Source organism: Bombus pyrosoma, linkage group LG16 (genome assembly GCF_014825855.1).
Source record: "Bombus pyrosoma isolate SC7728 linkage group LG16, ASM1482585v1, whole genome shotgun sequence".
Classification (NCBI taxonomy): Eukaryota; Metazoa; Arthropoda; class Insecta; order Hymenoptera; family Apidae; genus Bombus; species Bombus pyrosoma.
Window position 1 is genome coordinate 4,119,229 of NC_057785.1, and position 25,275 is coordinate 4,144,503.

General features: G+C 36.5%; 3 protein-coding genes across 7 annotated transcripts in view; 1 reads left to right on the plus strand and 2 right to left on the minus strand.

Annotated features, from left to right (window-relative positions):
• Positions 1 to 1,487: 1,487 nt before the first annotated feature.
• On the minus strand, positions 1,488 to 6,809 carry LOC122576682 (the record flags this gene model as incomplete). The annotated part of the gene is made up of 6 exons (XM_043747342.1): positions 1,488 to 4,448; positions 4,735 to 4,984; positions 5,273 to 5,539; positions 5,631 to 5,863; positions 5,925 to 6,200; positions 6,515 to 6,809. Coding segments are annotated over 6 exons (1,494 nt in total), but the record flags the coding sequence as incomplete, so codon positions are not given.
• Positions 6,661 to 15,993, minus strand: LOC122576501. 4 transcript variants are annotated; one of them, XR_006319777.1, is made up of 4 exons: positions 15,860 to 15,993; positions 12,850 to 13,120; positions 7,366 to 7,580; positions 6,661 to 6,826 (listed from the first exon to the last, which is right to left on the minus strand). XR_006319777.1 is itself a non-coding variant. In XM_043746900.1 (3 exons), exons 1-3 carry the CDS (start codon positions 14,470 to 14,472, stop codon positions 6,819 to 6,821), a joined length of 303 nt encoding a protein of 100 aa, XP_043602835.1. In that variant the 5' UTR covers positions 14,473 to 14,487; the 3' UTR covers positions 6,661 to 6,818. The 4 variants fall into 4 exon arrangements, 2 of the variants coding, with proteins under 2 accessions (XP_043602835.1, XP_043602834.1); XR_006319776.1 differs by lacking the exon at positions 15,860 to 15,993 and adding an exon at positions 14,449 to 14,770; XM_043746900.1 differs by lacking the exons at positions 7,366 to 7,580; positions 15,860 to 15,993 and adding an exon at positions 14,449 to 14,487.
• Positions 15,994 to 16,944: 951 nt separating this feature from the next.
• The window catches only part of LOC122576494 (adenylate cyclase type 6), a 96,382-nt gene continuing 88,051 nt past the window's right edge, over positions 16,945 to 25,275 (plus strand). Inside the window, exon 1 of one of the 2 annotated variants that reach the window (XM_043746881.1) lies at positions 16,945 to 17,081. The gene's annotated coding sequence lies outside the window, so the exon portion shown is untranslated. Of the gene's footprint in view, positions 17,082 to 24,759; positions 24,863 to 25,275 lie in introns of those variants that run through there. The other variant, XM_043746882.1, reaches the window with a different exon arrangement.

The window sequence follows — 25,275 nt, forward strand, 5'->3', positions numbered from 1 at the left end:
TAACAATATTTCTCCATTCAAGTTTGCATCAGATGCAATCTTCTTCTTTTATTTTTGTGCAACAGAAATTTGGATCTCTTTCGATTGCTATCTAGTTAGTTATTTTGTTTGTTTTGTTTAACACATTCGCTGTTATCAAAATACTTCATCAGAAGTGTGTTTACTTGAAATAATTCAATTCTAAAAGAGATATTAAATAATAAACACGTTCATACTTTCCTCAACTTCCTAGATCATTTGATCCAAGATACAAAATATAATACTATGATTCAATATTGCACATTACAACAACTAATAACTTAATAACTAATTGATGGATAAACGGAACGAATATATTATTAATAACAATGTAAAAAGATATGAATATTGGATAAGAAATTGATTCTACATCGACGCACCGTATGCATCAATAACAGCGAATGTGTTTACGATAGGTCAACCCTCCCAGGTCGTGAGCGTTCGATAAAAAAATAAATCACTATCAGAAAGCCAGCGATTAGATATCCTGTACGCAGAATATAGTTTCATTCTTTTCAACATTTGGCGATAACAACCAGCACGATTGAACAGCGTCTTATGCATCAGATAATTAGGGAAAAGCCCTGGAAGGGTTGACTAGTTGATTCACAATGAAAACACTCATCATGCTTGAGCCACATGAGAAAATGATTCGCTAAAAAATAAATTATTAAAAATCAACAGTTTGCTATTTTTTTTCTTCTTTACTTCTTTTTTTTTTAATTTTCTTCTTATTTCTTTTTTATTCTTTAATAGACTTTGTAACCTTCCCTAAGCGTAACTTCTCCGATTCACCAAGTTTCCCTTCTGTCGAATTTATTTCTCTTGTTGAATCAGAATAACTTATTTACTCGTTAATTGCGCTTTCTTTAAAAAAGTTTAGAATCATTTTCTTTGTATGTAACTGCGTCTGTAGTTCAATTTACGTCTCGTCGATTAAGAAAGCTACAAATTGAAATCGGCTTCCCTCTTGCGTCTTCCGTTAATTGTATAACATAAATCACTTCTTAATATATATATATACGTATATATACGATTAAATGTTGCGACTATAGTGTAATAATATAGTACTAGTACGTTCGTTATTGTTTTTCTTCCGTTTTTGTCTTTTATTATTGTAGCGGCTATAGCAGAATTGCAGAAAGAATAGACCTTAATAGATCTAGCCAAAATTCATCTTCAGTTATCATAAAATAACTCAAAGTTCCTTTAACAAGTAAATATTATACATAAAATGTAAAGTGAGGATTATATTACTGAAAATTCACTGATAAACTTTCCCAATTTCTAAACCTAGCATCATTGGATCACAGATAACGACAATAGTTGGGTTATAATCTATAATCCAATGGTACCAATTGAAATCTAATCACGTTATTCTATGTTTTATTCTCATTCAGTTACAGCCATATGAGAATATTAATATGATACTAATAGAGTAAATAAAACAGAAATAATGACACTAGAGACCATCTTAAAGACTATTCTTCTTGCAATCTTGATATAATTACACTTGGAACGCTTATTATCAGTGTAAAAAAGTCGTGGACGTATATAGCTTCTGCGATAGAATATGATTGACATATTTCCAACAACGAATATTCCTCTTTCTCTTACATCTCTACCATCTCAACATCTGCCAACAACAAACTACACTTAATTCACGGTACTTGTCTATGTGTGTCACGCTATTCTCAGTACGGCTCTAATAAATACTTATTAGCTATCGTTTACACGAGTCGTTACAGTCGCTACAGACTAGAACTCCGTATCTCATATTTTGGCACGAATTTTACAATTTTCCTTTCAGCCACTTTCAATCACATCCTCATTTCTTTTTGATTTCACGCGGACAGCGGTTTTTGATCAGCTTTTGGGACTGCGTGTCAGTCCAAGGAGAAGGAGGAGCGGGATTGACAGTCATGGAGAAACGATTCACCCTAATTCGTCTAAGATAAAATGCAGTGCTTACATACTAAGTACTAAATACGTAGAAAAAGAAGGCTCTTCTACAAAAGTTGAGCTAACACAGCTATCATAAGCAGACTGTGGATACCTATACATTTATGGAAAAAGACACAAAAATTTGCTGGATGTATATTATATAAAATATTCAAAGTAAAGTACTTCTTATAGTATTTCGTAGATAAAATCTACATTTTGGTTTCATTACTTTACATTCATAAGAATGTGAATGTGTATTGGTATCCACAATCCAACCATAAGACTTTGTTAATTAAGTACATACACTTATCAATTGAAAGCATTTCTAAAATAATTGTCTTTTAAAATTATGTTTTTCCTACTTGTTTTCATGGTCACTGTATACTTGATGAAAATAATAGGCTTAAAATTCTAAATGACATCTTAAATTTCATTTAATCTAAGATAATTCATCTACTTATTTGATGTTTTAGAAACACTCTGTACACAGAATACTAATAGAACAATACTGAAAGCGTAGAATTATTTTCGCATAAATAGTTGCGATAAATAATTAAAATGGTCAAGAATATCAACAGGATTATCCATATGAATGAATTTTGTAAAAATATAAAAAAGGATCGCACAGTTTGCGCTGAACAGATCGGAAATTCTGTTAAGTAGAAACATGTTTTATGTAAGTTTCTTCGACTAGTTCGAATTTGTTCGTGCCCCATATTTGTTCGTGTAAAATCGTGCTTTCACGCGTACGCACACACTCGCGTTTATACTCTATTTCTACGACTGAAAAATCTGACGTTTAACATTCTTCTTCTCCTATCTTTGGCAAATATACTTATCTAAATATTCGCGTATGCACGAAGTGGAAATGGAGGATCACAGAATCGCGATAAACCGGTAATTGCTTTGCCATCAGACAGTAAAAGCTCTATGTTTCAAATATAACATCCCAAAAAATTTTATAAAATCAAAGTTTGTAAGTTTTTTTTATCTAAAATGGTGTACCTGTGAAGATTCAACCACGCCATTTTGTCTTCTTTCATATTTGTTAAAAAAATGGCTGTGATCCCAATATGGCAACTTGGGAACATATTAGAAGCCAAATTGGTATGTTTCTGTTTACAGTTATAGAGTTATAGAGAGTTAATATTATAGAGAGATTGAACCGCTCTATTTTCTTCAATATTTCAACAGAGACATTAGATTCTCAATTTCTGTTGCTAGATTCATTAAACATGGCAATGAATAACAGAGAAACCTAACCTCTAAGCAGGTCCTTTTCAATAATATGCGACTTTCAATCCAGTACACACTATTATACTTTGAGTTTATAAAATATTTTCTGTATTTTTTGTTTCTTCCTCTGACACACTCATTCACATATACACACACACGCATACCTATTCACATATATTCTCAACACGTATAATTCGAACGTTCTTTGTTTCGAAAATATTAAATATTCTCGTTATCAAAATAAAATATAAATCGGCAATAACGTTGTGTGACTAGACGGATGTTCTCGCTGGCAAATTACATAGGAAACATTGATCGCTTCTCTCCTTCCTCCTCCTCTTTCTCTTTCGCTTTTTTTCTTTATTTCGCGTATACGAGATAATCGATATTATTGCTTTCCCCGGGTCCATGCCACGTCCTTTATCACAACTGTGCACAAAAAGTTTTCCTCCATTTCAAGAGAGGTCACTTCATCGATCAGGGGCGGTAAAGCCAGTTTTCTATATTTGTTTCTGTAGTATCCATAAATGTAATGATACTGATAGAAAACAAAACTTAAGATTAATCCTTTCACAGAATTAAATAATTAGATAAAAAAAGAAAAACTTTTTCAAACACAATCCAAAGAAAGAATTGGCTCAGAACTGATGTAGAGCTGGCCTAACTGCTCTAAGTCCCTATGATCCTATTTTGTCTCAAATTATTTGTTGTGTCACAAAAAGTTGTAAGTTTTAATCATTGATTAACTTTACGATTTCACCGTGTCGTTTTCAACTACTACAATATATTTGGCAGCTTGCTTAACTGGGCCTTGGGCTACAACAGTTAAAAAGTTAATTAAGTCACTACCCCCAGTCGATTGCAGAGCTCTCACTACACGTGTTCTCGCACATGCTACTCCCAAAATATCTTCTTTCTCCTTCTTACCCCTATATCTTTAATTTCTATAAAATATTGACGTTCGATTTCATCTGCTTTTTTTTATACGTTTAAACAAAAATTTGTAGAATGATTATTATGGATCCTTTATGCTGTAGAGTTAAATACGAAGACTTCAGATGGTTTCCTCAAAGATGTTCATCTTTGAGAAGATTCACACTGTACGTCAGGTGGTTGCATGGTTAAATAGCAGGGTTGAGTGTCACGGAAATGTGATCTGACGAGAAGACCTAGGCCTAGAAGGACCACAGGAAGACCCAGCAGAGCGCAGATTAACTCTCCCGTTACTCCGGGAGACCATGTGATGAAACCTGTTTAAATTCTTCGTTTGAGAAATCTTATTGTTTCTAGAGGAAACAGGCAGGACTTCTAAAGTAAATTGACTTTTGTAAAGTAAGAAATTTCAGTGTGTCTCAAAAGCGTAATCAAGATCCGAGTCTGATTTATGAATCACATATATAATCACTTAAACTGAGACAATTCCTACAGCTTGTTATAATTTTCCGGTGATTATTCAGGTTTCTAATTTTTCCTAAGTATCTCAATCCTTATGAGCAAAGATATACATGGTTAATTAATTAGAGGCTTTTTACTCACGGCCGTGAACATCCATTTTATAGATGCTCCACCAGATTACAGACAATGGAAGGGACACAGTGGCGGCAGCAACAGTGAAGACAGCGCTCTCACTTGTAGACAAGAAGTTCAGTACAGAAATTGAGAAGATGATATACGCTATTAAGAAGATCCAGCCACGAGTAGAAATATTTGAGCAGTTGTCGCTGTTTTTGAAGTGACACGTGAGTCCATGCTCCACCACGCGGTATAGCTCCGCAGGAGATAATCCCTGGAACAGAAAAAGTACAACTCCATTTATTGGAATGAAATCTTAACTAGTACTTGACTAAATCGATTAAATGAATAAATCTTGTTTATTGAATCCCAGTTATCTGAACATGAGTCTCTACTGTGAATGAAAAATTATAGATAATGGAGAAAATCATTAAATTTCTATGTACTATTAGATTCTTGTAGGTGAAGTGATTGAATTTTTATTAAAACTTTCAACATTATGTCTACTTAGTAAATAGAATCCCACCATAATTTTAAATGTAAATTAATTTAATTAACTTACTCTGCCTATTCCTGGCAATGTGTCGATCCAGGACATCGATAAAATGGCGAAGAACGCGATTAAGTGAATGTAGAAGAGAGTTTCGAGGATTGGAGGTTTTGGAATATGTTTTGGTTTTATGGTAGGGTCAGGATCTGTCACGTGGAGCAGTCTGCCTCCCTCTTCTTCAGAACCTCGTCGACGGATGTCTCGTGACGATACCAATCTTGATACTGTGTAGAGGAAAGAGTTTTGTTGGCTCGCCATTATTTGACACATATTCTGTTGCTGGAACATAAAGAACATTTTCTTTTTTTTTATATACACGGGACGAAATGTCGTCCATAATATTCTTCTCGATTCATTTTTAAGCTCTCACCTCAGTGGTATAATGGGCCTCGAGCAAAGTGAAGAACATAGCGAAAGCAGCTAGTGCACCGACATAAACGAACGTCCAAATGGCCTTCACGCCCCAAGATCCTCTCATAGTTGTGGTATGACCCGAAACTTCCTGTCCTCTACATCGAAATTGATCACAGAGGCCATAATCAACGCTTATGAAGAGACCCACAATTATCGTAGTGCTTGAGAAGATCCTCTGCAAGCTCATCACTATAACAATTGATTATTTTTCATTTTCTTTTTATAAGACTGACGAAATGTGGAATCTTACTTTTGCGACAAAAGAAGAAGTAGTAGACCAGGGAGAAGACAAGAGTGATGCCTTTTATGGGATCTTGTAGATGACAGAGGACCCTGTCCCGGTCCAAGCAGAGCGTGATCACTATGCCAGAGAGAGCATAGATAAGACTGATTTTGAGCAAAGCACAACGAGGGATCTTGACTCTCATGCTATTTGGAATCAGGGCGGGTGGTGGAGATACTCTTCCCGCGATGAAGCATATTATGCCCAGGATAAAGGCAGAGCAGAAGGCAGTGAAGAGAAGTCCTAAAATTGGTACAAAGAGATTTTATTTTACATTTTTTATTTATTCCTTCACGTAGAGTCGCTATCTTCCCGTTTATAATCTACATAATAGGAAAATTCTCTGTAGGATCGTAATGGAATCCCATAGCAAACAATCCTAATCGATACTACAAACTTCTTATATCAATATCATACCAATTGTGTAAACACGTATACATAGAACGTACGGTTTGAAAAAGACGAATGTGCTGGCGCGACAAGGAAGGATAAAAGCAGAATCAAATCGCCTACGCGAAGGAACTAGAATTAGCATTATCCATTCGTTTCCGGGATACCTGTGTAAGCGTTGGACACGTAGCTGACGCTCTCGAGATAAAGAGGATAGGTGATAATCAGAAAGGTAATGGACACGACGACGGTCAGAAGGGTTGCGACGAAGCTGAATTTTTGCCAGGCCACCCTGTCCGTGTCGAACAGCTTATCAGTGACCTGATAAGCGACATATGGCGAGTCGTCGGTGTCGGTGTACTCCTCGATCTCGACGTCGCTTCCTGTGCACCGCAGCTCCTCCTGTTCTTCGTCGTCGACCACCGTCGAAACGCAACTCGCCAGGCCCGCCAGTTTTGCAGTTTATTTTGTTCACCTCTCTGAAAAATATTGTTAAGACGTGTTATTATTAATCGTCAATTAAATGCAATGCGGATAAAACAGTTGATTGATCATTTTCTCTTGCAACGCAAGGCTATGTTATTTAACTAATTCTTCATTTACTGCTTATTTTTTGTTACGTATTTTATAATATATGATACATAATATACATATTATACAACATTATATTATAATAATCTAACTCATATATTATAGCAATTGAGGATTGACGCAACTGAGAAATGAAAAAACGAAGCGAAGAACTTGGTGCTAAGTTCTAAAGACATGAATTTAAAGCGCAAACGTAGTACTGTATTTTGTGTACGTGGACTTTTTGGTCAATTAGAATTGAAGAAAAGAGCAGTACATCTGAACGCAACACGAAACTACAAACAAGCGTAGTACTAAGTACGTGCATGACCTGTAAACTATTCCTGGAAGAAAAAACACAATACAATATTTACAATTCATCCAATGCACACTAAGATCGATCGTCATTTGCAAGGGTGAGCTTTTTTTTCGCAGCAACGTAACTCACGCAAAACGATTCAGTTGAGTTCAGGTCGATTTGTTTTTTATCCCCGACATTTTTCCTTTTCGTCCTTGCAATGGTGCACGATTAACGAGCACGTTGCATGCACGCGCCGTTCCTCTACATACGCTTTTCACCGTGCAGAGATTAGATAACCGGTCTTTCCGTTATCGGCTCACCGGAATCGGAGAATTTCGTGCCCGGTTCTCCTCTATGGAAATCTGTGTGCGAATGCAAACAGAGAATGGTTGCTAGTTGGGAAGTGACGAGCATAGTAACGTTAATTCCCTCTTTTATAATGCTTTAACTTTTTATTTAAAGTAGAATTTGATTAAAACAGATGGTTTTTATAGGTATACCTTAACCTACAATTAGATTGCAACGATGTATTAAAAACTGAATAAGTCGAAAATGGTGGCAAGATTATAAGAAATATAGTCGTGGATAAGATGACGAGTTAACTCGTATTGCTGCCGATGGCCACTTATACAGTGTTTACGCCTTTGTACGATCTATGACTGATTGTTGTCTACGTAATATTACGTCTTTCTGTAAATGACAGCTGGTTACCATTGACGTAATATTACGTCTTTTTTTAAAACTACATCTGGTTACCACTGACGTAATATTACGTCTTTTTTTAAAACTACATTTGGTTACCACTGACGTAATATTACGTCTTTTTTTAAAACTACGTCTGGTTACCACTGACGCAATATTACGTCTTTTTTTAAAACTACGTCTGGTTACCACTGACGTAATATTACGCCTTTTTTTAAAACTATATCTGGTTACCATTGACGTAATATTACGTCTTTTTTTTAAACTACGTCGGTTACCACTGACGTAATATTATGTTTCTTTATATACCATAGCTGCTTACTATTCACGTAATATTACGTCTTTGTATAAACTGCAACCGATTACTAGTGACGTAATATTACGTTCTTTCACAATCACAAAAAAAACGACTAAAAATACAATATCGACTATCATTGAATATCTTGTGTTTAGTACTGTTATATAAATGATGCACATATATTATATCTTTTATTTGACGAAATATTAATTGTGGAACAGGTACGAGAGAAAGATTGGAAATCAAATTTAATCAAACTTCGAAACAAGTATTAAATTACGAAGCTTTAATTTTCAGGAGGCAGGCTGAATTTAATAAATGCAGTAAATGTATTTTAGAAACGAAATGCATCTTTCCTTCCATTAAAGTATCTATACGTTCACCGTCTTTCTTGCCAGTTTTGGAGAAGTGTTGATAAAACTTTTAGAATTAATGAAAGCTCTCCGTAAAGAGAAGATATTTCATTCAGAAAATATTTAACTGTGTGTGTGTGTGTGTGTGTGTGCACGCGCGCGCACGTTTGTGTGTATGTATGAAAACGTTCAAGTGACCGAATTTAATTAAACTGATATAACTAAATTAATTAGATGGAAAGAGTTTCTCCAGTTGAACATAAATGAAGTGTCCATTCCAATTTATAAAACGTCGTCATTTACGCGCAAGTTCTATCATATCTGTGTAAAAAGTTTTGTTGCTTCCTCCTTGTAAAAGCTCTGACATTTTTAAAGCGCACGAATTTCATTAGAAAATGTGTTGTAGCTCGCGTAATAATTTTTGTCACGTGTAAATGAAAAACTCAGTGAGGAAGTAATGTAAAAAAATGAGAGTACATTTTTTCTAAAAAGAAGAAAAGAATTGGAGTGGAGGCTACATAAGACATACATACTTATCTAGGGAATTTTCTTACATATACCATAAAACTTTGTGAATACATGCTCTACATACTAAATGTATGTCATTTTTTAAACTGCTTTAGTAATGTTTAATTCAACATCTGCTAACGCTTTCAGTAATTTTTAATTTCATGTAGCTATATATATTTGATCTTCGGTAACTGTATTATAATAATCTTTCGTCGACTGTGTATTTTAATAATTGAACAAGCGTACAGATTATTTCCCAAATGAGCGAACGTTCCCCAAATTGGAAATTTTACCGATGTCACTTTTCATACGATCAAAAAATTCCCCACGTCGGTACAGTACCGGTACACAGATTATTTCTATCTATTTTCTAAGCGAGCGAACTTTTCCCAAATTGAAAATTTCATCGTTACCATTTTTCATACGATCAAACGTTTCCCAGTATCGATGCAAATCCGACAGAGATGCTGCAAAGCAGGAAACCAATTAATATGTATCGTGTCGCGACATGTCAGATTTTCCCCTAGGATCGAGCAGCCGATAAAGCGTAAAATCCTGTCGGAAGCAGATTCCTTTCACTGTTCGACCGGCAGATGTCACAAAGCAAATTCCATTCCGCGACGATGGAGTTAACGGTTCGCTATTTGCGGGCTCGAAATAATATCGATCTCCGCGATAACAGGCCAATTTGTACAAGTTATCTAACTCGATGCAATAGATAGAAAAATATATATATATATAAAATCGGAAAATCGACAGAGAACGGATTAACTTCGCCCTGACAAGCTTTTTGGTACAATCGCAAAATAAAGCAGATATCTAAGTGATCTCATTTAACCGAGACACCTTGTATATGAACAAACACGGTTTCGTGCTCTCTCTTTCTCTCTCTTTTTATCCCCAATTTTTCGGCACAGTCAACCGAGAGGCTTTTCAACGGCGATCGCTTTTCACAAGAGATCGATTAACTTTTACCTATTATGTTCTTAAACGTGTACACGCGAGGCCTACGTGCATTCGCTGGCCCGATTTCGAATAAGCTTACTTGCGAGATTTTACCGTAGACTAATCCGTTTTGTTCACTGTGTTTTCTAAGGGAAAATCTACTTCTTCGTAGATCGTACGTACGATGAGGCGTTGGATCTAGCCTGAAGAAGGTACAGAAGGTCTGGGTAAAGAATGCTTCTTCTTCTTTAGCACGTTAGACTTTTTATTTTGACACAGCGCAATCGACGTTCTTCGTAAGTTAATGAGAATACGTTCGAATGCTTTCGATGAATTCACGAACAAATACTTTGACTTACAGACTTTCTTACTCGGTCGGTAATAGTCGATCGCGACGCGAATCGAACGGATAACTTCAATGCGTTCGTTCGGTAAGAATACGGCTTTGTTGGCTTATCGCTAGCTTATCTAGCTATCCTTTTCTCTCTTGATCTCTTCATCTCTTTATTTGCGCGAACAGCTCGACGTTGAAGCATTTATAGCTTTATAGCCATCGATGATCGACGGTGTCGTCATATAGCGAATGAAAGCTCGTAAGGATTCGCAAGGTCGCTGGATCTTAATAGGAATACGAACAACTACGTTTAGTACTTCCTTCCTGTATTTACTACTTTGGAGTGTGTATTACTATATGGAATATGTATTTTGCAATATTATGTGCAATTATTATAATTCAAATTTTTTGCCACTATGTAATAATGTACTTTCCACTATGTGATAGGAGTTCACATTGGGACCAAACAGGTGATATTATGTTCTACGTGTGTTCCATGAAATACTCGATTAGAAATATTGTACAAAATGTTCGTAATTAGAATTTGTAATCAAAAAGTTAATATTACATGATAAGCATTCAAGCTGTGACCAAGCACGTAGTACTACGTTCAAGTTACTATGTACGTTTAGAGTTTTAATTGGATTGTTTCTCTCTTATGAAAAAATATGTAGAATACGGTTAACCGTCATGCAACACAGAATGGTATTTGGTGGGAAAAAGGCGGCGTTTAAGGGCGGAACAAAAGAATCCAATTACTAGCAACTTCACTCGTCACAAGTGGCTCGAGACAGGACCGTAACTCGAGGTCTCTAAAACAATAGGATAAAGTGTGACGCAAAGCGAGCAGATTGAGCTTTCTTCGGTAGTTGAACCTATGTCATTTTTTAATTTTTCACCACTTCGATAATCTAACGAAACGCGACACAGCGGAAAGAAAATAATTGAATAAATTCTACCTGAGCCATCTTGAAGACCTTTTTTGTGAGAAAGAAACTTCCAATCGAGAAGAATTAGCATTTAATGTCGCTAATGCAATTCGCATCAAACAATTTAATTTTAGATTTTAATAAATTCTAGAAACAATACCGTTTAATAATATTCTATCAAAATGTTTCACTTACAAAAGCGAAGTTAAAACGTTCAATGTCTTCCAGATAATTTATACGTTTTTTAATGAAACATCTTTGACAATTTCATTTATTAAAGGCAACGCAAATTTTAATCATTATAATGTAAATTTTAATCATGTATAATTATGACAAATTTTGTATACATGGCGGAAAGTTAAGTTATCTCCTATGAGAAATGTGAAAAGAAAGATTCTAAATTTGAGACTCGGTCGGTAAGATGGCGACAGGATATTGGCATTTTCCAGCCGAAGAATTAACAAACGTTAGGCCACGGAAGTGCGAACCCCGGTGTCGAGGAACTCTCTTGCTCTGAAACGAGACACTTTAGAGAACATTGAGTGTACTCGAGGGATTATATCTCGGTGCATCCTTGTCCAAGATCGGAAAACTTTTCCTTAATACAGCCAGAAACTTCCGACCAATCTCCACAGAATTTATACAACTTTCCTACCGCCAAACAAACAACCCTATAAACTGTTATTTTTCCCCTTCTTCAAATTGACATCGAAATTTATTGGAAAATAAATGGAACAAGATTATAATTTATATTTCAATTTATTGAGAAATAATTTGAAAATATTTAAAAAATAATTAGAAGCTGCATTACCGGTATTTGTGTTTTTTTTTTATTATCAATAGCGAAATCACATTATGTATTTAATTATTCTTCATTATTTGCTATATTTTTTGTTAGGAAACATATCTGTGTATAATTTATTTGTTAATTTAATCAACGGCACGTGTTTGTTTATTGCACTATCAATGAGTGATTTTTATTTATTTGTATTTTGTGCTTACCAATGATATCTGTTTTTGCTGTATGGTATTTGCTTCGAACAAATACAATACGAAATACAAATTTTAAATTTCGGTAATATAAAATCAACTGAGAAATATGAAGGGAAATGAATTTTGGAATTTATCAACAATAATGGGGTAATAAATAATTCCTTAATTACAGGAAATCCCCCGTAAACAGTTGCGTTCAAAGCAACAAAGAACGCCAATAAGCTGCACGTCTACGGCCAATATCCAATACAAACTGCCACAACATCTAACCTAACAACATAATTTCGATAAGAGATCGAAAAACCGATAACCTCGAGCTACTAGGCACACCGCTATAATAAAGTATGAACTAGTTTCTGGTCACCTGTCACGAACATTCAAACGTGCTTGCGGAATCGAATAAATCAAAATCATTCGCGAAACTCTGCTTTATAGGTTAGAGTTTAGCTTGATCGAAGGAAACTTTCGAATCGAATTCCATCGAGGCGGGGAAAAAGACGAAAAAAGAATTTCACGAAATAATGGCTTATCAACGAACTCTATATACGTGTTGGTATTGCGACTTACCTTCGAAACCTAACCTGACACCGCCCAGTGTCACACCAAAGCTGCTTCGAATCCTTCGGGAACTATCCTGTTCCTGTGGACGCTGTGCCCACTGGAGATTCACATTCGTAAAACGTCGGGGAACTCGATGGGTTTCACGAGAGCCGCGAACCACACGAAAAACCAGAAAAAACCACAACTTCGTCCCATTGTGAGACGACAACTGGCTTCGATGCGGGCTCCGTCCACTGGCGCGCAGTACTGTCGTTAGGCGCTTGGAGACCACCGCCCTCTGTGCACGAAAATCGTTTCATTTGAATTTAGAAATATAGCGTGTAGTATTGGTGATTGTAGTACAATTATTCAATTAGTAAATAGTACGTATATTGTTACTATTTATTAATTGAATGTAGCATAGATATTATAAGAAAGAATAGTATTTTTTATATTTTTAAATGTCTATTTTCTATATTTTATGGCAACGTTATAATTACTTTTGTAAGAACTTGCCTCTTTTAGCAATAAATTCTTTGAGATTTTGAAATATTCCTTTGTGAAAGCTGGACAATGTGTTCAATATTTGATGAACGAATAAAATTGAAAATTTGATTTATAATCCAATATTTCCTTTTTCAGCGAAATATTTTTGTTAAAAGTGAAGCACTTTATAATTACATTCATTGTATTGTACACTGTTCTCCAGCAGTAGTATTTATAAAATTTAAAATAAATAATCCTTTTAGCAACTTCATCAAATGAAATAACTTGTTAAATATATTTTTCTTCGTGGTATTATATATATTTTTAAATATAAAACTGTTCTAATAACACGTCTTTAAATATTTCAAAGTTGACTGTGCAATGAATCACCATAGGAGAGAACGGTCCTGGTATCACGCATGCGCAATAGATGTAATTGTAACTGGTGTAGATAAAGCGGGGGATATGTTTTACTCTTCGTCGAATTAATCGTGAAAATTATGAATTGTTAATTGCAGCTTGACGAATGTCGCCTGCAGATCTTCTTTCGTTTCCAAGTAATTGTTTCGTATGTCTGTGTTAATAACTCGTTGCGAAGACGGGAAAATGAATGATCTCATCGACGACAGGAGAATTCAATTACGCGCTCTGAAAATTCGTATCGCTGCGTATTCAATTGAAAACTGATTAATCCAGCTGAAAAAGTATTTCTGATTGTATTTCGCGAATATCTAGCATTGTACAATTCGATATGAGATTAATTAATCCAGATAAATTGCTCTTCTCGTATGGTAAGAGAAATGATTATTTTAGAAACGAGATCTATTCGCAAATTTTTAAGATTCTAACCTAACCTTCACAAATTTGATATTGCAAATGGCAGCCAGAAACGGGAACTGAAAAGAAGCAATTATTTAGTTTTAATAATCGTCATTTACAGATAAAGACGCATTTGGCGGAAAAAGCCATTATTTTTAAATTTTACAGTTTACCATCGGATTTTTACGAATTTTAGATCTTAGACGTCACGAAGCAACGAGGATACAATTTCTCCCGACTCTCTGTCATTTCCAAGGAAAATAGCGAGACACAGGGTAGGGCGATTTTAGCACTGGCTTTAAAATTTTATTCGGGACTTACACAAAGCGGAATTTGAAACAGCATTCCCACGGTGATCAAAGAGATGCAAGAATAATGTCGATTGTAAACTTCGCCAATTGCAAAGCTTCTCAAAGTTTCGCAACACAGTCGTGAGAAAGGGTAATTTCGGTAACCAGATACTAACGTTTCAATGAAACCTGGCTGAATTATGGACAACTCTCCAACGTATCCCTTTTAATCCCGTTACATTTCAAACTACTCCGTCTCCAAATTTGAAACTCAAACCTAACCTCGCTATTTCGTCAATCCTTATCGAGAAATCAAACTGTTTTTATTAAAACTCCCCACTGTAATTTAACTTGAACTTTCAATTTTCAAGGATATTGCACATATTTGGAAACTAAATCCTAATACGACTTGAATTTTCAGTTTCATGGAGTCTTGAGTATGTTCTGAACGATTGACGAACGTTTCAAAGGACGCAGCATGAAAAGGAATGGCAGAAAAACGAAATAGTACGTTTGTAGAAGCACAGTCTGCGATTAGGAGGGGCTTCAAAGCCGAGGAAAGGAGAGAGAGAGCGTATGAAATTGGAGCGTAGCAATCAGAAATGGGATGTTCATTGAATTCGGCCGGTAAAGGGGAAAGAGTAAACCACGACAAGGAGCACAACACACATTGTGAACCAAACCCTGAGGGGAATCGATAAGAACTGGGTTAATACGATCAGCTAAAGCAGCAGACTTCTTTAACCTGGCTATTATATTTGGAATCGACTATATGGCCAAATGTGGTAAACAACCCCATGGGACATGCATTTTAGTCCATTCCCTTTGAACAGAATCGCTTTCGTCGCATTATTCGACCTTGTAGTTGGTGTTTCTGTGAATCAACGTGATTTTTAGAATTCTCCATCTAAGATCTGCCAAGTCCTTACTGGAATCAGTGCGAAAACGTAATCCACAAATAAACCTGCAATCGATGCTCACTTTCATCTAAACTTCTTCCTCTACAACACCCAGACATCAGTACTCAAACCATTCTCCAACCTGAACTACGTTCGTCGTCGTAGCTTTGCTAAAAACCGCAATGCCCGAGCAAATCCAAAGCGTAAGTTCTTGGTTCCATAGAACTGTATCCCACTCCAACGCAGGAAATAATTGTTTCCACTTAGTTAATAGGCGTCAGTTCAGCGGCCGTACCAAGACGGACGGGTTAATCTTCAATCGGGGGTTGCGTGTCTCCGGCTCAGGGCTGTAGGCGTGGGACGCACGTCGAGCCCTGCGCACAGTACGCGTACTGAAAGCCGCGCGGAAGCCGCGCCGGAAGGTTTAGTCTGCGCGCGACACTTGTCCGAGACGCGTCGCGCTCCTCTCCTCCAGAAAGTGTATCCTCACAACGTTTCCTTCGTAGAACCACGAGGAATATTTCAATCGAACTCTCAACAAACCTTTCTTCGTCGATCGATCATGGCTTCACACCTGCACCACGGGACACCTTGCGATAATCCTATGGTGGTCCTCTGATTCTAGGGTTGCTGGCATTCTTGAAACTTTCTAGACCGTTTCAGCGAGGAACAGAGATTTCTGTAGAGATACGGAAATAAGTCGGGGAATTGAGTTTTATTTTTCTAGTTACCTGCTGAATTTTTGCAACTTGCTGTCATCCGAAGAATCCAAGATGCAGGAAGTGAATAATTTCGTAATGATTCGCTGAATCTCAAGAGATCCCGTGTTTCTTGCGATCCTGACAGGGGTCTGACTGTCTGGGGAAACAAAATTTGAGACTTCTCAGTTCTGCGAATCCTTCGATTATGAATGATCCAGCCGATTCATCAAGGAAGATTCCCAGCGAAACGTAGGCTTCTGTGAAGAAGAAGATCTATCAAAGTATCTCTCTTTGATAGTCTTAAGATATTCAACAAACTGTTACCTATCGATTATTAGCTGCGAAAAATTGTTGTTAGACGAGAAGATTCGTTAAAGAATCGAGTTTGAAGGGTTTAAGAGGAGTCAGACAGTAGCAGATGAGGCTAAGTCCAAGCAAATCTGTTACCAGGCTGAACATTGAGCGTCGAGGGGCCTTGGCTCGTTTAAGCTGTAATTGCCAAGCTGCTGTGTGCAATTGGACCGTTTGTTCCTGTCGTGTGTCCGTGATTGATCTACATTCCTCGACCAGATCATCGCTTTCTTCTCTGCGGGCCAGCATTCCTCACAGTTTCGGCATCCCATTTCGCCAAATATACATTTGCGCCGAATTTTAACATGATCCTTCGTACCAAACTCTGCAGAGACTCTTCAAAGGCTCCTCAAGAGAAACTAAAATCAAAAGAAAACGTCTCGAAAGACCAGTTTTTAGCTTTTGATCGGCTAGAGCTATCGATCCTTTAAGTGACCAGGTGTGGAGGTGGAAATTACGAGGAGGATCTCGTGCGAAATCTCGGAAAGGGGCTGGAATTTGAGTTTGGAAAACGGAGCAAGCAGTTGGTGAGGCTTCGCAAGGAGATCTGGAAAGAAGGGATAGTGATGAAGCTGGAAAAGAGCGCGGCAGATCGGATGGATCTTCGTGGAAGATTGATCAATCAGTCTGATAAAACAGAGGAAAAATCGTTGTGAAAGGGGCCTAAAAGTGCCGGGAATCAAAAACGTGTCAAGATCGAGCATCGAGCGAAGGTAAGAATGCTCGAGTTCTATCGTCGATTAGCGTGACGATTCGTTAATCGTCCTTCGCGAACACGCACCCGTTCCGATCGACGATTATGAGCGCCGCTGATCTGTCAGCTATGTCCATTTGTTTGGTCATAAAAATCGCAGTTAAATATTCATCGACAAGAATTTACTTTAGTCGGGACATTTTTGATCCTTCGTGACCCAGTCGCGTTTGACGTTCGTCTTGTTTCGCTTCTTTACTTTTAGACAGTTTACAGATGGATATTTTTAAACCTTTGTATTAGAGCCTAATGCAATAGCCAGTCGCTAACAAATTTCGTTTCTATTCGATTGGAGATGAAACAAAGTCCCTAGGAAATGTTAATGTGATTGGTAAAAGGACTGCGCAGATACAATTTCTTTCTTCCTATCGTTCGCACGTTTACGTGGAACGATCTAAATATTGCGATTTCACTCGTTGGTGAATAAATACGATATTACAGTAAAATGTAACAATTTCAAATGAAAATGTCTGTTTTACCGGGTGGACATTCTTTATGAAGTTACAATCAACTTATTTGCAAGTATCGATTTTAGACTTTCTTTCGTCCATCATGGTAAATTCATTCAACTTGGCCCGTTTAGAAAGAACTCGCACGAAACAAAGTTACTCATCGAAACGGTCTCGGTTATTCAACCGAATCATCGAAATTACGTGAAGGAGAAGCGAGTTTTCTTAAAATGTGGGAAACAGTCCGGAGCATGTTCAGTCGTTTCATCCGGCTCTCTAATACTTCAGCCGGTGCTCTAACCCCGTCACGATTATGTCATCGTTTCAGTTCGCCTCGTCAAAGTTACATAGACCTAGACATGGTTGCAGGGGGAAAACCCGGTTTTCACTGCAATTGGCAGTCGGCTATTCGCGTCTGCGATCATAATGGCCCGAATAAGCAGCGGTAGAACGCGTATGCCTTCGTTCTATTATTGGCTTATAATCGACAACCATAATAACGTCCCTTTCACTACCCTAATTGTTCGATGCTCGTTAAATCCGAGACTCTGTCGTCAACCGTAAAGACAGGTTGATCTGAAGCAAACAAGAGACACTGAACATCACAAGGATCATTCTTCGAAAGTGTTCGGATATCATTGACAAGGAATAGATGATTTCGGGTTTAACTCTTACGGTCATTTAGAAGGTGAAATTATTTATTTGCAGAGGATTCGACACAGAATTGGCAATTAGTAAAGAAAAAGAAGAGTAAAACTGAGGATAAAAATTCACCTGCCCCAAAAATATGTCGAACAGGTTCAAAGGAATCATTTTCGATTGTCACATTTACGTTACGTAGCCTGTTGTCAGCGATATGCTGGGTATATTTTTTCTTCTTTCTTTTTTCTATATTTTTCCAGTTTTCGATAACGGTGATGACCTCAACGATCGATCTGGTTAGAGGTAATCCCCGCCGCTTGCGATTCTTTTATGGCCTCCGATATTATCTGCAAGTGAATCCGAAGGAATATTAAATTTTCGTTGAAAAGATCGTATTCAACGATGTAAGTTAGACAAATTCTCGAGGACAACCGCAACGATCGTACCATTCAGCGGGCATCGACGCGCAAAATTACGCGAAGGAAATTCAGAAACGCGTATCCATGTTTCGTTTCGTTTTGTGGAAACATTTTCGTGTCCCTAAGCGTTTTAAAGATGAAGCTCACACTCGGCTGCATAGAGCATCCGTTATGCGAAATATGTATACAATATGCAGAGCGTATGCAAGATACAGGAGATATGCATAATGCAAAACGTATGGAATTGTGTTTAAAAGAAACAAAGAGCCCAGAGCGGGTGGTTTTATTTGGAATCTATGTCTCGGTTTCATCAGAGGGATACATTTTAACGATGAAAAGCGAACGAATTACACGTTTGATCGGCAGGATACACCGACAGAAACGATTCAGTAGAGGATCCTTGTGATTGCTATAAGCAATACATCCAAGTTTCTCTAACTATTATATGCATCTAACTATATGTCATTTAATTTTGATATTTTTACTATCAAAACAATTCATATGAACAATCTTAACCGCAATGATAAAGAAAACAATTTGTATGAACTTTAACTTAAAAAAGAATGCAATGCAACCGTAAGAAATAATTTAATATTATTAAAGAAGAAAACCAGATATTGAGATATCATTTGAAAATTAATTTCTTACTGTTGTATTACTTTCTTCTTTGAGTTAAAGTTCATATAAATTTCTTATTATCAAAACAATTCATATGAATAATATTAACCGCAATGGTAAAGAAAACAATTTGTATGAACTTTAACTTAAAAAAGAATGTAATACAACCGTAAGAAATAATTTAATATTATTAAAGAAGAAAACCAGATANTTGAGATATCATTTGAAAATTAATTTCTCACTGTTGTATTACTTTCTTCTTTGAGTTAAAGTTCATATAAATTTCTTATTATCAAAACAATTCATATAAACAATATTAACCGCAATGATAAACAAAACAATTCATATAAACAGTATTAACCACAATGATAAACAAAACAATTTGTATGAACTTTAACTTAAAAAAGAATATAATATAACCGTAAGAAATAATTTAATATTATTAAAGAAGAAAATCAGATATTGAAATATCATTTGAAAATTAATTTCTTACTGTTGTATTACTTTCTTCTTTGAGTTAAAGTTCATATAAATTGTTTTCTTATACCTTAGTTTTCATGCTGCAATTGACATTGTATTGCGTTATTGTATTATTTCTATTTTATGGTTATAGATTATATCGTATTTGTTATATTTAAACGAGGATCCTGCCAACTTATGGTAACAGTATTGTTCGGTGTAATGCTATTCATGCACCTGTCAGTCATTAATGCCGCCCCCTTGATCCGGGTTTAATATTTAAGCCCGAAACCGAAACCTTTGTCGACCGTTTCCGGTTCGCGTGATTAGCATAATGTTGACCGCCCACGCAGAACTGCAACTTCCTCTGTTCATCGAAATCTGTTTTCAAGAGTTTTCTACGTTATACGCTGAGGCGAATTCACTTTTACGCTTTCTTACCTTTGCGAATAAATCACCGTGCAAAACTTCTCGTTCCACTAAAATTATAGGAGGTTTTTTAATAATTTAGTTACTAATCGTAACTAGACTGCGGATATTCATGCAAATTTATATTTCTATGAATTTAACCGAAGAAATAGAATTCTGTATATGAAATCGTTTCATCTGCTGGATATTGTGCCCTGTACTTACCAAATATCGTACTTTAGACATTTCGCATGTTTTTACGTATTACGTGCATTCGCGTGGCTAGTGTTTATTCGACCATTCGCGGAGAGACGCGATCGCGAGAAGGGAGTCGTAAATTCCCGTTACGATTAGATAATCGACGCCACGAAATGATCGATCCCCTGATTTCTGTTACGACAATAGGGGTGGTTCAACTGAATTTACACTGAATTAACAGGTATAAATTAATGTTTATTCCAACAACTTTATATAGAAGATAGTTACATTGATGCGTATGTCTAAGTTAAATAAGTGATTGATTTAAGGAATGAAACTCGGTAACGACATGTTGACTATTCTAACGATGAAGAATAAATATGTTAAAGTGGGGATGCTGTGTCGGAGGAAAGCTAGCGATGGGTGTGTCTAAAGCAAGGGACCGTCGGATTTGTTCATGACAATTTTGGTTAGGAGAGTGAGGGCAGTAGACTTGTTTCTGATTGGATAAAAGAAGGTTGATGGACTAGGAAGGGTCTTAGCCGCCCTCGATAGATAGTTGCTAGTGTAAAGTATCGTACGTGAGAAAAACTAACCTTCCGGTAGTAAACAATAGGCTTTGGAAACGAATCAGTAAAAGTATGTTTATACGGTCTGAAGGACTTTAGCTAGAAACTGCCTGAGATTTATGATAGGTCCTTAAGACTATTGAGGCTATGCCGTAAGGACGTGCGGACATCTGGTTGTCGTCTTGCCCGCGGTGTGTGGCCTGGTCTAGGTAGAGTGTCGCTCGACGTAACAGCTAGACATTTTGATATTTTTAAATTAGCCATAAATGCGTAAACATGCACAGTGTTTTTCTAGAAAGAAATCTAAATTTTTGCAGGGTGCGTTTAGATCATAGGGAATGTTCTAGTAATTTTGTCATTAAACGTAACTGGGCTGCAAATTTATATTTCTATGAATTTAATCGAAGAAATAGAATTCTGTATATGAAATTGTTTAATCTACCGAATATTATACTAAATATCATGCTTTAAATATTTGATATATCTTTACGTATTATGTGCGTTCTATACGTTTTTATACCTTTAAATTGTCTATAAATACCTAAGCTAATTATAATAAATACATAACCTAAAAATTGTCTAAAAATGCACAAACAATTCGCAGTGTAATCACAATGTACAGAGANATTAGATTATTCTGTGCAAACTTCGAGATTGAATTTTAAGACGCTGATATTTAGATGACCGAGTTATCCACGTCTATGTGTGACCATAAAGAAACCATAATAGACCAAAAGAGACCATAATAAATACATAACCTAGAAATTGTCTAAAAATGCACAAACAATTCGCAGTGTAATCATAATGTACAGGGAATTAGATTATCCTCTGCAAACTTCGAGATTGAATTTTAAGACGCTGATATTTAGATGACCGTGTTATCCACGTCTATGTGTGACCATAAAGAAACCATAATAGACCAAAAGAGACCATAATAAATACATAACCTAGAAATTGTCTAAAAATGCACAAACAATTCGCGGTGTAATCATAATGTACAGGGAATTAGATTATTCTGTGCAAACTTCGAGATTGAATTTTAAGACGCTGATATTTAGATGACCGAGTTATCCGCGTCTGCGTGTGTGACCATAAAGAAGGCAGAAAAAAGATTAGCGTCAGACGAGTTGATTTTTACGATCGTGTCGAGATGAAAGGGATGATATCGATGTACGAGTCGTTATTCCTTTCGACACGTTGGTTTTCTCAAATCTTATCCGGATTCTTCGAGGATCAGCAGTTACCCAAGAGCTCTGCAAGCTGTCCTATTCCTTCGGATAAACGTCGTTCACTGAATTTCGATCGATTGCGAATGAAATTATAATAACTCGCGAAATTGTAACCTCTCGAGTTATATGTATCAGGAGAAAGCAGTAGCAAAAGTAATTTCTAGAAGATTTTTCGAAAGGAACGCGATAACGTAGATTGGATTATAACATCTAATTTTTCTAAATTTTCCAAAGTTTCGTAACTTTCTCCTAATTTTTGTTTCTACATCGGAAAACTTTTTCCAAATTTTTCCTACATTGGACAAATATCTCTTTGCAGTTTTATATTTGGGAAATTTTCTTTTCAATTTCCCTGTATTCCGAAAATTTTTCTTCGGAATTTCCACTATGTTTGTAAAAAACAACGGCAAAAGCACCGTTCTAAAAAATGTTCACAGAAACAATGACAAAATTCTACTAACTAAAAGTACCGAAATAAATTTCCTAGATATATTTGAGGAAATCAGTGTTAAAGCTATTTCGAAGAATCTGTCGTAAGAGCAGTGATAAATTCTAAAGAAGTTTGTACAGAGTCGCAAACAATTTAATGGACCGCCTATAAACTTCCCGCATACTTCTACGACACGACAATTTCCATAGACTTATCAAACTTTTACTAAGATTTCGCCGAGGGGAAGCTGTTTTTCAAAGTTACATAAATATTACTAGACGATTGATCGAGACGTCGCGTGACGGTAATTTAGAAGCAGATCGGATCGGCAGTGAGTGAAGAGAACGTTTCTTGTGTCTCGGCCAGTGGAATAGGGTGGTCTTTAATCAGACGACGCGACGCTTCCTCCGCGACCATGAAAGTACCTGCGCTGGTTGTCGTTCGATCTTAATTGGCACTGGTTACGTGAACATGAATAAATAAACACGTGCTACCTGATTCCTCCTATTCTCCGCTTTTCATCACCGTCGTCCACTCTTATCGTAAAAATAACTGAAATACAACCTTCGACAAGATATACCGATAATATAGATTTTTGTCGTATCACAGACTACTTCAAACCTAATCCGTAGCTAATTTAAGCCTTGCAATGTCAAACGTTTTTTAAAAATATACCAATCAGAATTCAATTTCCAGTTTTCTCGTTTCACAAATTAAATCAAACCAGGCCTGAGTCAAGCTAACCCTAGTTTCTGTAATTTCTTCTTTTCAGATGATGATGAAAGATAGTAGTACTAATTGAAATGTGATACTCTTTTCTCGTGTCTCAAGCTAGCTGAAACCTAATTTAGTCTAATTACATAGACTTTAGTAAAAAGATAATTGCTGTTTTGGTTATTCATTTGTTAGGCGAGAGAAATGGCATTTGTAGGGACATTTGCTAGTTACCATTCTCATCTAGGGGTCTCCAGGGAAATCGCTAACTGTACAGCTAGCATGCCCAATTTTGAGGATCGTTATTTGCTATGTTGAATAGCCAGTTACACGAGAATTTCGGCCGTCCATTTTCAGTGCTGTCAATTAATCGTACCCTTTGTGAGTCAGTGCAGGTTTGATCGATTCCACCTGCTGCTTTTGCACTGTTCCCCAATCTACTCTGCAATTAGGCTCGTTGTAACCAAACATAACAATGAGGAAATTAAACTTGTTCATTTTTAGGGGAAAAATCTAGGGACTTTTTCGAAGTCCAAGACGAGGAATAATCGAAGATATTTAACCACTTCGTTTGGTTTTTAACAATCTCTTTTATAATCAAATCTCGTGTTTTGGACGCAGACTCGCATGTAATTGGAGGACAGCAATCAAACGAGTGTACTGATTCGTGTAACAGGAGCAGAATAGTTTTATTTTTATCCTATGGGTATACAGAGAAATTCGCCCAGAAAATAGCGACACAGAAAAATAATGAATAATCTGTAACGAAACACCGAGACGCTTCGATAGGCGATAACAATGAAACCAATCAACCCTGTGCAAACAACTGCACTATTAACGTGATTATGCGAAACATTAAAGTAACGTAGCTTTAACGCTCAAACTACATCATTCCGATCATCTTCCCAGAATTTCTCAAACCAAATTCTCAATGAGCAAAATCCTAAAATTCGATTAAAACATCGAGAAGAATGGAAAATCGCGTCGTCTTGGACTAACGAAGATGAGGATTGAAGTGTTCAGAGGAAATTGTGGTTTCTAGTAAAATTTGCCAACGCAGACATTGGGTTGCCAGTGTTTGTCGTGGAAAATGATCGAACTAGGGACTTCGTTATACTCTATCGATTATCGTTAACCGCTAGCTGAGATTTTCGTGGCGTCATTACCGACCAAAACCGCAATACCTCTGAATTCAGTGTACATACTCATGGGAGCCCAGGATAATTGCAGGCGTGATGACATTCGATTTGTTGCCCTACGGCAACCGGAAGTCGAGTTGCCCTTTCGACTAATTGCCATGGATTCTCTGTGATTGGAACTATGACAGCGATATACTAAGGAATATCAATTCACGCAGATGCATCGATCTGTTCTAATTAATTATCGATATATTATTAGGTCTATGCAAAAGTTCTAGTACTCTTTTCAAGTGTTTGTGTATAGTTACTTTTAATTGATCTAATTTCCCGTCCTTTTCGTGCAATTGTTTGGTTGGTATTGATCTATCTGAAACGCCAACTTCATGATCGATTAGTGACGATCATCATAACCTCAAAAAACAGCAGCGAGCACGATAACAACGCTAGGAATCTACTTACGTAAAAACAAGTATGCATTTCCATTTAAAAAGATAATGCAATTGTTGATCGCACTGCACCATTGCACTAAAAAAAATTAAAAAAGATCATGGACCTATGGATGTATATCTTTGAACCATTCGTCTTACTCCTTTGACATTTTTCTATAACTGGTTCTATATTGGTAACGTATATCATGGAATAGCTGCGTGGGCTACCCTGTATATTATCAATAAAGGTTTTCAAATGAAAAGATCAATATGTATCGCGAATACAATATTCCCAATATTTATTGACGAACTGCATTTTTGTTGAGAGTCTCAAAATATTGGCAATAATATTCATTGCCTGAGGGCAACCTTAAAAAAGTTAAAAAGTAAATTTTTCCTGTCACTGTATTGGAACAGATTTTGTAACAACGTGTAGAGGGATTTAAAGTTCAAT

What these genes read in the sequence shown, in the direction of transcription:
- LOC122576501 (XM_043746899.1), bottom strand. Translation starts at nt 14,472, where the DNA reads ATGCTGTTTCAAATTCCGCTTTGT. An exon ending in TGTTTCAAATTCCGCTTTGT is followed by an intron (nt 13,121 to 14,448) that starts GTAAGTCCCGAA and finishes TTTCGTGCACAG; the next exon opens with AGGGCGGTGGTCTCCAAGCG. An exon ending in TGTCAGGTTAGGTTTCGAAG is followed by an intron (nt 10,645 to 12,849) that starts GTAAGTCGCAAT and finishes ATTCCTATTAAG; the next exon opens with ATCCAGCGACCTTGCGAATC.